This window comes from Pseudonaja textilis, chromosome 1, assembly GCF_049901715.1.
Source record: "Pseudonaja textilis isolate UNSWEBS1 chromosome 1, rPseTex1.2, whole genome shotgun sequence".
NCBI lineage: Eukaryota > Metazoa > Chordata > Lepidosauria > Squamata > Elapidae > Pseudonaja > Pseudonaja textilis.
The window spans coordinates 84696919-84712639 of record NC_141990.1 but is presented as its reverse complement, the minus strand read 5'-3'; the positions used below and the strand labels follow the sequence as shown (position 1 = coordinate 84712639).

The following is a 15721-nucleotide window of genomic DNA, read 5'->3' as shown; positions in this document are numbered from 1 at the left end:
AAAAGATCTAATGTAACAATACAAGGTAACAGTAGCTAAATCTCAAAGTGAATTTATTCCTTTTGAAGCTGTTTTAGACAATTTCACTACTGATGCTCTGCACAGACATATATTATAAACATTTAGATTAAAAACTTATTTTTCATCCGATGTATTTTAAAATATGAACTAGGTCACCTGGAAATAGAGTGCATATAGAAAGGCTATATAGCCCTATTAAAATGTCAGGGTTTTTTTTTTAAAAAAGACCAAGATAAACTACTTCAGAATTTTTTCCAACTTTCATCGAAATACAAGCTGTACAATTCAGTTGAAAAACTGAAATCTTTCAGGGACAAAAAACAAACATATAATAACGTGGTTACATAAGTGTGCACACCTTTAAACTAATAGTTTGTTGTTTGCTGTAAGAGGCAACAGAGTATATGTCAAAAAATCATACTAGAACAATTGAAAATGGGCTTGATCGGTCACTTTAATCACTACTGTGTACTACTATTCTAGCCATAATTTGAATGTGATCAGTTAATTCTGAACATAGCCACATCCCTACTTATAGGAGGGTGTGTGCCCTTATCCAACCATGTTATTGTAAGCTATTAATTCCACCCCACTTCCTGAAAAGATTTTAGTTTGCTTTTCAATTGATTTGTACAGCTTATGTGTTCTATTAAAGATAGGGAAAAAAATCTGAAATAATCTTGGTCTGATTTTTTTTACATTTTAAAAACCTGGCATTTTAACAGGGCTGTGTTTAGCAGGACTTTCTATAACCACTATATTTATTTATTATGCAATTAATTTGCTGCTTATCTCATATCCGACCACTTGGGTGACTTGCAACATAAAAACATTATAAAAACATTTAAAATCATCATTTATAAAATAATACAACAGATAAAATCATTAACACAAGATGGCAAAGGAGGGGGTTGAAACATGGGAAGAGGCGGGATTGGGTTTTAGTCAAACACATCTAGTGTGAAGTTTCCCCTTTAAGTTCCCAAGCCATGTGGCAGAGTCAGGTTTTCAGGTTCTAAGTCAGGAGAGTAAGTCAGGAAGAATGGGAGCCAATCTTGCTTCAGGGTATAAAATGTTCAGAGGGCAGGAACCATGGCATAAAATTCTTCTCCAGGATCCCACTAGCCAGAATTCCTTAGCTGACAGGATCTGTAGTATAACCTGTCTGTTGGCGTGCATGAGGTGGGCCAGTCTCATTGGGGCGGTCCAAGTAGCCTGCACCCATCCCATGCAAGGCTTTAAACATGTATACAGAATACTAGATCACTTTTATCTCCTCAAAACTAAGATCTAAGTGCCGGTAGACAATTTTCTAATCTCTTTGGAATCTTCTGAGGTAATCAAAATAATTAGAATAAAAGTTTATCGTTAGGGGAAAGATTAAAGCCTCAATTTTAAAACAATTCTGAAACTCCCGTGGTAACTTCTTTCACTCAATTTGGTATTCTGTTTCACAAAAGATAGATTGTATTAAGAGCTATATTTAACATCATAAACTTCAATACTTCTGTTAAGAGCCATGGTGGTGCAGTGATTAGAATGCAGTACTTCAGGCTACTTCTGCTGACTGCTGGCTACCAGCAGTTCTGTAGTTCGAATCTCATGGGCTCAAGGTTGACTCAGCCTTCCATCTTTCCAAGGTCGGTAAAATGAGGAGCCAGATTGTTGGGGGCAATATGCTGACTCTGTCAACCATTTGAGTAGGGCTGTAAAACACTGTGAAGCAGTATAAAAGTGCTTATTGCTATTTCAATAACTCAGCATTCACTGGACAATGTCAATTTACTTAACCTTTCCTATTCAGCTTTTGTGATTGCTATATGCATTCTTCCACCAACTTTGCTTTAAAAGTATTAAGAGAAGAAAAGAAGATTGGTGCCTGAATTATTTTCTATTTTAAATCTACCCTTATTTCTTCAGTTACAAAAATTCAGCAGAGCAAGATTCTATCACTACTGTACATTAGTAAGCTGTAGAGTCCAGGCCCACTGATAGGGATATTTATTGAATGGCAACAGAGGTGCAGCCACCATCATTCCTTTTTCTCCCATAGAAATCCAGGGCAATGATTCTTCGTATCCTATTAGTTTCACCTGAAATTTTAAAAAACTATTATAAATGGGAGGAAAGTAGGAAGAAACCTTTTCAAATGAAAAATGGATTCATGTGCAATAAGAAGAAATAATTAGCTGCTTTCATGGATTAATTGGTTAATGTTAACTGGTGTTTCAATCCTGTAGTCTGCTCCCCCCCACCCCCGGAAATCCATTCAAATTCCCACACCATTCAAAGGGAGTTCATCACAAAGTAGGTATCTAAATATCTGTGTAGATTCTCAGTCATCCAGGTCATGGTTGTCCCAAAAGTACTTTCTTTCAAAAGGCAACTGGTCTTTCTTGCTTTGGTTGAAGACATTTCACTTCTTATCCAAGAAGCTTCTTCAATTCTGACTGAATGGTAGAGAATTGCAGACTACAGGATTTAGGTGACCCTGGGAGCACAGATAAACCTCCAAGTGGCTTCAACAACTCTCAGAAAGAGCTAACGACCCGATGATTGCAAGGAATATAATAAACCTTTTCATTCTTCACCATTCAGTCAGAACTGAAGAAACTTCTTGGATGAGAAGTAAAATGTCTTCAAGCAAAACAAGAAAGTCCAGTTGCCTTTTGAAAGAAAGCACCTTTGGGGCAACTATGACCTGGACAACTGAGAATCTCTACAGACATTGAGCCACAAAAACAAACCAGGAAACTAAAATATGAATCTCTGTCCATATACCATGCTCAGCTATCTTGATTTGATAGTCTAAAATTCTGTTTTTTCATCTACCTTCCACATAGCATATTAAGTAAAAAAATCATTATGTAAATTTAGCAGTGTTCTGTACATTTGCTTAGTGGTGACTTAAATTTCATGCACAGAGATTGCTAAATTACATGCCCAAATAAAGTTCTAGGATGCCCAATTCCTTTGAACTTCTTCCACTGAAATAAAATTTGTTTTGGCTACAGGAATATCAGTCATTTTTGGTTTAAGGGTACTTGAAATAAGTCATTCTATCATGTGAACTTGTTATTGCTACCCTGTGCTATTATGGTTTTTGTCTCAGCGCTATGAAACCACTCATGGCTAGACTATTTGGTTCCTGAAACTTATTACACATTCTAGTTTCCCATTTAGATTTCTGAAAGGAAATTGGAGGGTGGAATAGGACATGTTGATAGAGATGAGCAGTTACATCAATTATCAGATGTTTCTGATTTACTGAAAGATCCGAGTTTGTTGTGGTACTTACACAGTCCAGTCTGACATAGTGTGTTCTGTATGCTAGTGCTAACTATTTCTCCAAAGTTCCAACTAAGCAGCAGTAAAAACAATCTTAAAAGTCCATGCTCCCCAAATCCCCAAAAGATAGATATAACAACCCCTATTCATTGGAAGAATGAGTGGGTCAATACGAAAAAATCTATAGTTTGCAAGGAGGCTGCCTATTGACATTTTCTGATGTCTTCAGCTATAATCATAATCACTTACCTTTGTTTTCTCAAGAACGGCTTTTGGTTCACCCAGCGACAGAGTTCCTGACGATGGCCACTTAAGAAAAATGGCATACAGAATGTTTTCTTTTGGTTTGAATGTGTACCTGATGGGGAGATTTTATTCTATTATGTATCTTCAGTCTTTCAGAATACAAATCTTTCCAAGACCTTTGAGAAGTAACAGTAATAAAACTATAACAGATATTTTTAAACATTAAATCGCTTGCCAGGAACAATTACAGTATGATACTTGGGGTTGTTGTTTTTTTGAGGAAGAGGAAAATCTGAGGGGAAAAACAGATGACCGCCGCCCTGCTTCTTATCCCAAATGGGGAGAGCTGATATGTGAAGAGAGAATGCAATGACGATTGAGTTTTGTGATGACTATTTCCACAGACAAATAATCTAATAGTTTACCAATACTTGATCATTAAATGTTCTAAAATTGCATTGTTTTTTGTGAAGAAAATGTTTTTAATAGCTTGCAGTTTTTAGAAATGCTAGTAACACTAAGATTGAAGTATATGTACTGAAGTCCTAATAAGTAGCAGATTGGAGATGATGGGAGCCAGGGCATATTCTGGAACATATTATACCAATCTACGGTTGTTATCTTACATCAGGAAGGAAGCACATCTTGAAATCACATCTTGAAGCAAACAGCAGTCTCAGGAAGTGATTAATTTGGATCAGAATAAATAATGTCCCTCCCACTTATGTTTGGCCCTTATATCTACTTCTTTCAAAATACATTAGAAATCAAACTATGTACAAGTATGCATTAGCAATTGATGTCTCTAGCCAATAATCTACCAATCCATAAATAAACAATCCTACTGGAAACATCTAAATGTGTAAATCTCTCATTTCTACCATTAAATCTAACACTGAAATAAATAAGAAAGGCATGCTTCCTTATAATTTAGTTAACTTTAAATGCAGCTTTTTATCTAATCATTATTGCCCTGCACATTCTTATTTCTGACAGAATTTTTAAAAACTATGTTATCTGCAAATTAATGTTTTCAGAGCACTTCAACTGATGAAATGTCGAGCAGCAATTTTTTATGTATATTCAAAGCCAGGCCAATGTGAATAATAGGAAATTGTAACTGTTCATCTTCAGTTGAGCATCTATTTTGGTTTTCTCCCACTTTTGCAGCCATCTAAATGTAAAAATTCAGGTGCAATCTTACCCAGTTTTAACAATATCACCCTACCTGTATGATTGCAACATAAGGCCCAGATTACTCACCAGTAAATCTTGCTCAGTTTACATATGTTTAAGACTACTTAGTTATTTTAATATTATCCAGATCACTGATCTCATAAACTCACCAGACTCCTGATGTTATACTATCATTTTGGGCTCTCCAAGGTGTAGTGTTGAAAATAGCTTCACCATTCAATGCCAACCAAGTCCCCATTTGCTTCAGACGCTCTTCAAATATAATAGGAATGCGGCCGTCATGGGTGGGCCCAATATTCACCAAAAGATTTCCTCCACATGCTACTGTCTCTACAAGTTGCTGAAACAATTTAGGAAAATTATCAACACAAGATTCTAAAATTCAAAATATCTGTTTTGAGTTTTTCCGGTTTAAATCGGTTTTTGTTACAATGCTGCCAGTGCACTGCTATAGGTTGAAGCAAAGGACAACTATTCAAGTGGAGTTGCCAATTCTATGAATCACTACAAACTTCTTATTCATGAGCTCATCAACATCCTGCTCTGTACTTTACATTGTCCTTTCGCCCTATTGGTCAGCTCTGTTCATCCACCTAATATGTGAAGTTTCTCTTACTTCCTGGTGTTTCCTTTTGCTCATTTGCTGAAGAACAGATCTATGTTCTCTAGAGGGATACACGTATAGCAGATTACTTACAGATTACAACTGCAAAGTTCCCATCCCTATCTCTGTTTAAAATCCACTGAATTCATAAAAAAGTAAACTGGTAAAAATGTATTTTAAGCATTTGTACAGCTTCTTTCCAAGGCTGAAATTATGATGTTACAGAATAACATATTCAGGATTATGAGGAACTTCTTCTTTACTGCTAAATTGCTCAAAGAAATAACCTCAAGGCTTCTGCTGTGAAAAATTTGTTTCTTATTGGAATTGTCCTAATGAGTGAACATAAAATAAATTTCCAGTACAGCATCTTAAAGTTTATACAAACAGGTGATACAGGGTGGATCACACATTGAGCTAAGCCAATGATGGATTTAAAAGATCAGGATTTTGAATGAATTTGGATGCTCTTTGGGAATTGGCTAGCAAAAACTGACTGAATATATTCTAGCTTCTCTTTGTATTTGAAAAAATCAATCACATAATACTCAGGCTTAAATCTTGTAATGTGATATCAATAAAAGAATGGTTCAAAATTAGATTGTATAGTACCTACATTCTGTATTTGCAAAGTTTCTCATACAAATCAAAGAAACAAACCAAAACAGAAAGAGTAAACTGTGGAGTGAAATTGGGGAGATAAGATGAGAAAGCAATGAAAAGATGGGAAATATTCCTATTTCAGTACTTTTTGCAACCTCTAGGATAACCAACTGTAGGGTGTAATTAGTTTATAAATTAGTTTATAATCTGTGTTGATACTTATAGACCACATAAATAGATTTTATCTAGGATAATCTGTCTTCAACCTACTCCTTCGGGTCTTCCGATAGTGAAGCCATTGCTGTAAATGAATCCATCCACTTTACTGCTAGTCATCCTGCTGTCCCAACATTACAGATTTCTCCAAAGGGCTGGATCTTGGATTACTCTATCAATCGGAGGCTAGTAATCTGTGCCTCATGTGGGAACTCTGGGTTCATCTTTTTGATGATCCGTCTGTTTCTTCTCTTCATTAAACAATGAATTTTTAAATCTTTTACAACACAAAAATTCTAAAATATCAATACTCCTTCTAGTCTACTTATTTAAATTACAATTTTCACTTCCATAGAAACCTTCATTTATTACAGAGAAAAACACTGCCTGCACAAGTCTGATAATTGTAGATGTATTCTAGCATATGAACATATTTTCCAAGGCCTTTATTGCTACCTTACCAAATGCAAATCTGTGATTTACTTCTGCTGAATCTGGAACAGTTGATAATTGATGCTAAAAGGCAGAAGCTATTCGTTCTCTTCATTGTCCATTCTGAGGCTGATTCTGTACCTGTCATCTTTAATATTAGTCCCATTTTTTCGCTGTGCTCTTGATTTTTATTACTAGAGCTTACAAATTATTTGTGGTTTTACCTATCAGAATAGTATCATTAGCTTGGGACAGATTAGTGATATGTCTTCCTCTAATTGTAAAACTACATTCATTTTCTTCCAATCCAGCTATCCTTAATGTTATGACTCCCCTTCAAAATTCAAACGAACAAAACAGAAAGCAGCCGTTTCACAATTAAATCAAACGGAAAGAAGTCTTACAAGATAACGGCTGGCAGAAATCTCAATCCACAGCATAAATCTTTACTCTGTCCAGCAAACCAGTCCTGGCAATAAATCTCCAGTCTCAGAGCTTCTTGCTGTAACGTCCTCACTCAATAAATCACTTTGTTCCTGGCAAATTGTACCAGCCCAGCTGTGTCCTTTTATACTCATTGAGGCAACGTGCTAATTTACTGACTCACTCTCCTCTTTCGCTCCAGCTGATTTTGCCTTCTCTATCGTCTTCTGTTCCTTACATTTAACCACAAATTTTCCAAGTTTTCATCTCCACTAGAAGACTCTCTCAAAACTTCCCTGTCAGCCATTCCCGGCTGTTGATCAGATAAGGAACCAGAGGAGGTCAAAGGTCCTGACAATTCTAATACATCAGGTCTGTCGTCCTTTGTCACGTCCATCTCCTCATCCTGGTTACCAGTCCAATCACTGAGCCATGCCGGCTCATATTTTTCTGCCATGTCCTCCTCACTTGAACTCATATCAGTCACAGGAGCTGAATCCAAGCCCGGAGCCACAACATCTTAATATGTATTCAGCATATAGGTTTGATAAATAAGGGGATAAGATACAGCCTTGTCTCACTCCTTTGCCAACCTAGAACCAATCTACCTCACCATATTCTGTCCATACTATTGCTTCCTGACCTATGTACAGGATATGCACAAGGACAGTAAGATGTTCTGTTAATTAGTTATTCTAACTAAATGTATAATTTGTTACATTTTTGAAGTAAGCTATTAATGTTTTTGGGAAAAATAAGAACTAGTAGTCCCCATACAATCACAGGTACCATTTTCAATTGCCTTACCTGTATGAGCTCTTCAACAGTCAGATAATCACTTAATTGTGCATCCCTTCGGTATCCCCAAGACTTCTTGTCAATTGTCATACAGTCCTCCCACTTATGGGACAAAAGATGTTTAGGGCTGTATCGATCTGCACACGTGAAAAACCCTCCGTGTTTGCATATTGTGCCAGTGCCCCAGCGATCATTTGTTACAACTGTTTTCTGAACAGGGCTGAAAATTTAAAATACACTGTTGGTATGTGGTACCAACTCAAACCTGCAGGCACATTTCTTCACTTATACTCTTCACTGAATATAAGAAATAAACTTGAGAGAAAATGCAGGCTATGGGGAAACTTACTTCAACAACTAAAAAAATAGATCCTTTATTCCCAAATGTATGATAGACAATCAGATCAGTCTCTGTCTGTTTGTCTATCATACAAATAATCTTCAGGTTACAAAGATGATCGGGGCTAGAATTTCCATTGCTAAGGAATACAGTTGTATAGCACAACATTGTGCAACCCTGTCGCTTAGTGATGGGAATTCTGCACCTCAGCTCCTGTGGCAATGTGAGAGATGCTGGGCAGTGTGGTTATACCACTAGTCTTGGCCCTTCTTTTTCTTCAAGCAAAAGTAATATTCACAGGGACATAATAATTAAGGCAAACTTCTCACATACATGAGGTTTTCAGGTTGAAAATACTCAAAGTACATAAGCACGGTTACTGTTAACAAAGGGCAAAGAAGAACTTAACACATGTAATTTGCTATTCTGAAAGTCTCTGCCAAGTAATATATTGCCATTCTGACACATTTCCAGAAAACATACGTTTCTCAAAACAATTATAAATTCTTGGGTTAGAATTTCTAGAAATGCCAGTTTTAAATCCATTGCTTCTCCATCAATTTTGAAGAAGTGCCAGTTCTCTTAGTTGTCTAAAACTTGGTCTTTAGGGGACCTATTTTTAATAGAATAGAATTCTTTATTGGCCAAGTGTGGTTGGACACACAAGGAATTTGTCTTGGTGCAAATACTCTCAGTATACAAAAAGAAAAGATACATAAGTATATTTCAAATGTTTTAAACACAAGATAATTAAATATAAAATCAGAGTTAAAACAGTAAATATAAACATAACACAGTAGAACGGCAAATATTTGCAAATCGAAAGAACATTGTTTGTTGAAGGCAAAACCTGAAATGCAGGAGTTGCAACCTTATGATGCATTTAGGAGTTCCCAACAGGCTCTGGATTAAATCTCTTCTAGCAGGGTGGAGGAAAGGAGGGAGTTATGCATTAAATTGCTAATTCATCCTGTATCTGAATTTCTTCGGCCACTACAAATTGAGAACACAAAATGCCAAATAAAGAACTAATGAAAAAAGCATCATAAAACTAAGATAAGAAGCTGCAAGGACAGTAATAAAAATACAGTAGTAATGAAATGCAACACACAAAACTAGAGTAAAACCGGCAACAAAATAAATGGTTTGAAGTTCTAAAAGAAATTTTAATGGCTGGGAAGATAAGGCTTCAACTAGTGCCAGGATGAATTAGCAATTTAATGCATAACTCCCTCCTTTCCCCCACCCTGCTAAAAGAGATTTAATCCAGAGCCTGTTGGGAACTACTGCCTAAATGCATCATAAGGTTGCATTTCAACAGTAAAGCCCAGGGAAGCTACTCTAACCCATTACAACAGTATAAACTATGCAAGTAACTCAGAGATTAAATTATGTGGCAGCTCTGTGAAGAGAGGGCCAGATTTTCTGCAAAGCTGGCTGTGATTGAAGGTCACAAGAAATATTCCTAAGTGACATGTGAAATGTTTAATTTTTTTCTTTCCATCAAAATATTGTTTTAGATTGGGGTGTCAAGCTTGATTTCATTGAGGGCTACATCAGGGTTGTGTTTGACCTCAGAGGGCTAGAGTGGGCATGGCCAGAGGTGGGCGTGGCCAGCTCAACGTCACTCATGTCGGGGGCACCTGTGGTGGCCAAGTGCTAAGGCAGGACTTCCCTGAGACCCTCACTCACTCTCATTATAATCTCCCTCCCTCCCTCCTTCCTTCCTTCCTTTTCTTTCCCGTCTTTATTCTTTCTTCTTCCTCTTTCCTTGTTTTTCCTTCTTTGCTCTCTTCCCATCTTTCCTTTTCTTTGTCTTTCCTCTTTCCCTTTCCTGTCCCTTCTTGCATATTCAAATTCAAAAGAGGTAACATTTATCTTTGTGTTTTTAGTTTGTTTTGCTCGCCCTCTGCCAGTGAAACACAGCCCAGGGGGACCACATGCAGCTCTCCCGTGCCCCGTTTTAGGCGCAACGGCCTACTGCAGCCCTCTGCCAGCTAAAATAGAGCCCTGCACAGCCCCACAAGCTCCATTTTTGCTGGCAAAGGCACTGCAGGCTGGTCCTTTGCTGTTTCCAGGCTGACCCTGTGGGTCAGATCTAAGCGCGGAGGCCTTCAGTTTGACACCACTGTTTTAGATCATAGAATCCAATTACATTATTTTAGAAGCAATACTCTAATCCTAGTACTATTTAAAAATAAGGGAGCAATGTGAACCAGGACTCGAGCTTAAAGCAATCAATAATACAACGTATTATGATTAGAGCGCAATTTCCTTCTGAATATTTAGGCAAAATGCACTATTTCAATATGAAAATAACACATACCTCTCATTATAAAGCCATGCTAGGAAGGCAGTGCTGTTCCAGTAAGTATCTGGAGCATTCCCATCGCCATCTGACCACAAAATCTCTGGCTGATATTGGTTCACAATCTCATAAAGTTCTGGGAGAGTTTTGACATTTGGAAACTGTTGTTTCTTGAATTTGCTAGCATAATCATCACGGAAGAGAGGGTTGAACCATTCAAACAATGAGTGATATAGCCCAAAACGTAAGCTTGTCCGCTTTCTAATGGATGTAGCTAACTCTTCTACTAGATCCCGTTTTGGTCCTACATCCACACTGTTCCAAGCCCAGGAATATTTTGACCCCCACAGAGTAAAACCTGCTCAAAGAAAGAAAATGGTTAGGAATTAACTATTTTGGATGTGTACAGTATGTGTTCTGGATACCTTTGTTTCGCTTTTTTTTTGCCATTGTTATCTCCTGATATGAGACGAATGAAACTGCATTGTATAAGGAATCTTCAACAAGATGATCTAAATTTGGATACTGATACAAGTTATAACTAGATGACACAGCATCACTTGTCCTATATTATTTTGACCTCTCTGCAGTATCATAGGAGAAAGTGTATGATATAAATGATTTATTATTAATACATCATACTAAGCACACAATATGCTTATTTTGGGCCCAACATGACATATACCTCCATCCTTTACAGATTATCACACATGCCAAGCCGTTTTGGCTTTTTGGAAGGATGTAAAGATATTGAACTGGAATCCTTTTTACAGAAATGTAAGGGTTACACAAATGGCTTGCCCTTGCTTTCTTCCATGAAATTTTTGAACTTTTGAGATTTTCCAGTAATTCTGTATACAAATATCAACCAGAGCCAATTCAACTTAGCTTCTAAGATACGGCTATCTGCTTCTGCTACCTGCTGCCTGGTTTCTTCCACTACATCATCTTCATCTTCATCATCATCCTGGCTTAGCATCATAACATTATTTTCAGTCATCTTTTTCTTTAGAATATAATGAGGATATCTTACCCAAGCCTTTCATCTGGTAAAATAACTAAATTGAGCCAACTGAGATCCAAAAGAACTACGGTCACTTTACCTTCATGATGTTTTGAAGTCAAGACAACGTATTTGGCACCTGAAGCACTCAGAATATCTGCCCACTGGTTGGCATCAAAGAACTCAGCTGTAAACATAGGGGCGAAATCTTCATAAGTGAATCCAGGTTGGTAGTTTTTCTTCATAAAAGTTACATAAGGTTCCTTCTTTTCTGCTTGCCAATACCACCTGCAAAGGAACAACATCCCGTGTATCTGCATACAATGACAGAAGGACTAACAAAGATATACTGAAACAAATTCCTACACGTTTTGAACACACTACTATATGAACAGATTTTGTGCAAGTGCAGACCAGTATTTTAAAATAATTTTTCAGATAATCTCAATATGTGTTCTCTGAATGAATCAAATTCAAAGATTGATAGCCCACAGAATTGTGGAAACATAACTTTAGATGCTAAATATAAAAATCTAAAGTTTGAGGTAAGCAGAGTATAATTTGGTTCAATTTGCTAACTTTCCCAAGAACACTGGGGAAGGATGCTGGGAAATATGGAAATAAATAAGATGACCAGTAGCAAATTGAATGTAGTCAGTTATAGTGACAATAAGTGTAATTTTGGAAGACATGAAATACCATATTACGGATAGATTATGATGGGGAAAAATGTTTATATGGTTCCTAGGAGACAATACTGAGTTGATGGCACATAATCAATCTATGAATGCCTGAGGGGAAAAACCAGGTCTTTGCAACCTTCCAGAAGGTCAATAGGATCAGTTTATCCACTCTCGGAGGGAAGCTGTTTCATAGCATAGGTACTGCAACAAAGGCTGGGTCCTATAGTTGAAACCATTGGAGATGGATGGTCCTATGCCATGCAGGGTTTTAAAGGTGGTACCTTCAATTGCATTCGGAAGTCTACAGGGAGCCCGTGCATCTTGTACAACAATGGTGTCATATGGATAAATATCGATGCATTGCAAACTGTGTGCCACTGCATTCTGGATCAGAATATTGTTCATACCCGGAGCAGAGCCAATCTGCTATGAGAATAATTCCTCTAGGAAATAAGGTAGGAAGAAACTGACTGCTGATTTAAACTATGTGTATTTGAAAGCAAAGTGACAGCAGGATTTCTTATGTTATTATAATATAATAAACAGCAGAGTTTATTATATTATTATAAAGCCCTTTGGACAGGAAAATCCTTCCAGGCAAGCAGAGCCTGGTTTGATAATGGTTTCAACTTCCTGGCTTGACCTCTAGTTCTGTTCTTTGACCCACTTCCAGTGTTCACACTGAGTTATTCACATCTTAACATTAACCCATAAACTACACTTCAGAATCAGTGTTATTTATCCTTATGAGAACAAGCAAAATTATGTCAAAGGCAGGCATTTCTGCATACATATGAGGCTTCCCTATCCATGCACACATACACAAACTTTTAAATTAAAAACAGAAACAAAAGCAGAAGTTGCCCAACCAGAACTAAGAATGAGTGAGTTCTTCAAAGGCCCAAGAATAATGAAGACAGCTGAGATTGTTAGCTGGAATCCTGCTAGGTAAGATTTTCATTTTCAAACGGGGATAGGCAATACAACGCCTATGGGTGCCTCTCCCTGAATCTTCGAAAGTGTTCGGCAAACACCCATGATTTCCAAACCTTCCAGGGTCTGTAGAGTGCTTCGGATCAGGAGTAGAAGGGGGCAAGTCCTTTGGTGTGAGCAGGATTCTCACATTACCCCAAAGGGGGGTGGGTGGGGGGAATTGCAATGAGATTCAGAACAACTCATGCCCGTTTCGTTTACGCCCGTCCTCACAGCAGAGAAGAATCCTAAACCACACACACTGCTCGTTGCGAGTAACCGAGGCGGGTAGTAAAACAAGGGAGGAGAAGTCAGAGAAAACGCGTGCCAGAGCTGGCAGAAGGGGGAACCTCACCAAAACCACTCGCTGCCGAAGCTTGGCACAGAAAAAACACCCCAGTGGATGAAAATCCCAAACTTGGCTTCATCGAACCAGGGCGGAAGCGGCCGAGAGTCCAGAGACTCCCAGGTGGGGTCGTAGCGGCCAGCCCGGCCCCTTGAGGGGAGCAGGAGGAAGATGAGCAGCAAGAAGCGAGGAAACTCCCGCCGGAGAAGGGGTGAACCGTCCGGCTCAGCCATAAGAACCTGGAATAAACTCCCAACGTTTCCCGCTTCGCTTCTCTGCTTCCCCCCCCCCAACCTCCGAGTCACATGACGCCGAGTCACGTGATCGGCGGACCCGCTGCTTCCGCCCGCGAAGCTTTGAGGTCTGCCTTTCTGCGGAACGGGGTTGTCTCAGGTCTGGGGGGGGGGTGGGGGTTGCAATTACACACGGGTTGGGTAACAGTGTTTTGCAAGAAGGTGGTTTGTCTAAGGCTGCAGGCTCCTTAAAGGCGCCCTCTTCGACGGGAAAGGCGGTGGGATGTATGGACAAGCAAAATTATGTCAAAGGCAGGCATCCCACCGTTTAGAAATGGGAGGGAAAGAATAACAGAAGGGACCTTGGAGGTCTTCTAGTCCAACCCGCTACTCAGACAGGAAACCCTATACACCATTTCGGACAAATGGTTATCCAGTTGCTTCTTCAAAACTTCCAGTGCTGGTGCACCCGCGTCTAGAGGCAAGTTGTTCCACTGATGAATTGTTCTAACTGTTCGGGAAATTTCTCCTTAGTTCTAGGTTGCTTCTCTCCTTGGTTAGTTTCCATCCATTGCTTCTTGTCCTGCCTTCAGGGGCTTTGGAGAATCGCTTGAGAATATCTTGTAACACTTCTCTGGTAGTATTCACTACTTTTGTGCCTTTGAGTAAGTGTTGATTGGATCAGAATCGAGCTGGAAGGGGCCTTGGAGGTCTTCTAGTCCAGCCTCCTGCTCATGGAGAAGATCCTATACCATTTCAGACAAGTGACTGTCCAGTCTCTTCTTAAAAACCTTCAGTGATGAAACACCCACAATGTCTGAAGGCAAGCCATTCTGTTGGTTGATTGTTCTCACTATCAGAAAATTTCTCCTCAATTCCAGGTTGCTTCTCTCCTAGACACGTCCCGGTACTTTTGAGGGCAAGATTTGCCCTTCCTGTCTGCTTCTTAGGTCTGAGGGAGAGTGTCTGGCCCAAGGGTTCCCAGCTGGCTTCATGCCCATGGTCTCCCAATTTCTACATGGTGCCTTAAACGCTAGTCCAAACTAGCTCAGTTATTACGATTGTATCTAAGATAAGATAAGATTGTGATGTAAGCTACCTTTATTGGCCATTTTCAAATCCTTCCTTCTTGATGATGCAGCTGGCTCTCGGATTGTTTTTTATACTATTCTCTTATTGTGATTTAATGCCGGCTCTTTTAATATTTAATTTTCTCTAAGATAATAAAAACCTGGTAAATGATTTATAAATCCAACAAATGCAAGTCTGGTAAAAAAATAAGCATCTACGTATTTCAACTGTAAGGACAGCTGTCTTAATTTTAAATTTTGAATGGTTGTTTTTAATGAAGCAGACTGGGGAAACTTCATTTTAGGTATCTTCTTTTAATTTCTCCCGCTATTTTATTTATTTAACTTTAAATGATGACCATTGTCTTAAGCATGCACAATGACCTCAACTGTCAAGGGAAAGAAGCAACTGTCTTGCAGTAGTGCAGTGCAAACAATATAGTAAAGTTGTTATGCTTATATGTCGGCACTGTTACTCAAGCTGCATTGGTTGCTAGTTGACTTCCAAGTGTGATGTAAGGTGTTGGCTATTACTCTGCATGATATAGGGACTGCATATTTCAGGGACTGACTATCTCCAATCAATTCTCCCTGCCAGATATGTTCCCCACAGTACGTGCACCCCAGGTTCACTACTATTAAACATTGTCATTTTGCGGGACTAAGAAAATGTGCCTTCTCTGTGCCCCCACTCCAAGATAAGGATCCAGCCTCTCTCCTGGGACTCTGAAAAGTCCTCAAAAAGACCTAGCTTTGGTCCCAGACCTGAGGTTAATGTACAGATAGTCCTCAACTTACAACAGTTCATTTAGTCAAGTGACCATTCAAAGTTACAGCGGCACTGAAAAAAGTGACTTATGACTGTTTTTCACACTTAAAACCGTTGCAGCATCCTTATGGTCATGTGGGGGGGAATCTAATACATGCCTGACTAAGCC

The 15721-nt window shown here is 38.7% G+C and overlaps 1 protein-coding gene across 1 annotated transcript; it reads right to left on the bottom strand.

The window, feature by feature from the left end:
• Positions 1-36: 36 nt before the first annotated feature.
• On the bottom strand, positions 37-13772 carry FUCA2 (alpha-L-fucosidase 2). The gene is made up of 7 exons (XM_026705606.2): positions 13490-13772; positions 11580-11767; positions 10495-10834; positions 7838-8048; positions 4902-5092; positions 3559-3667; positions 37-2114 (listed from the first exon to the last, which is right to left on the bottom strand). The coding sequence occupies exons 1-7, from the start codon at positions 13711-13713 to the stop codon at positions 1974-1976; spliced, it is 1404 nt and encodes a 467-aa protein (XP_026561391.1). The 5' UTR covers positions 13714-13772; the 3' UTR covers positions 37-1973.
• Between the last annotated feature and the right edge of the window lie 1949 nt (positions 13773-15721).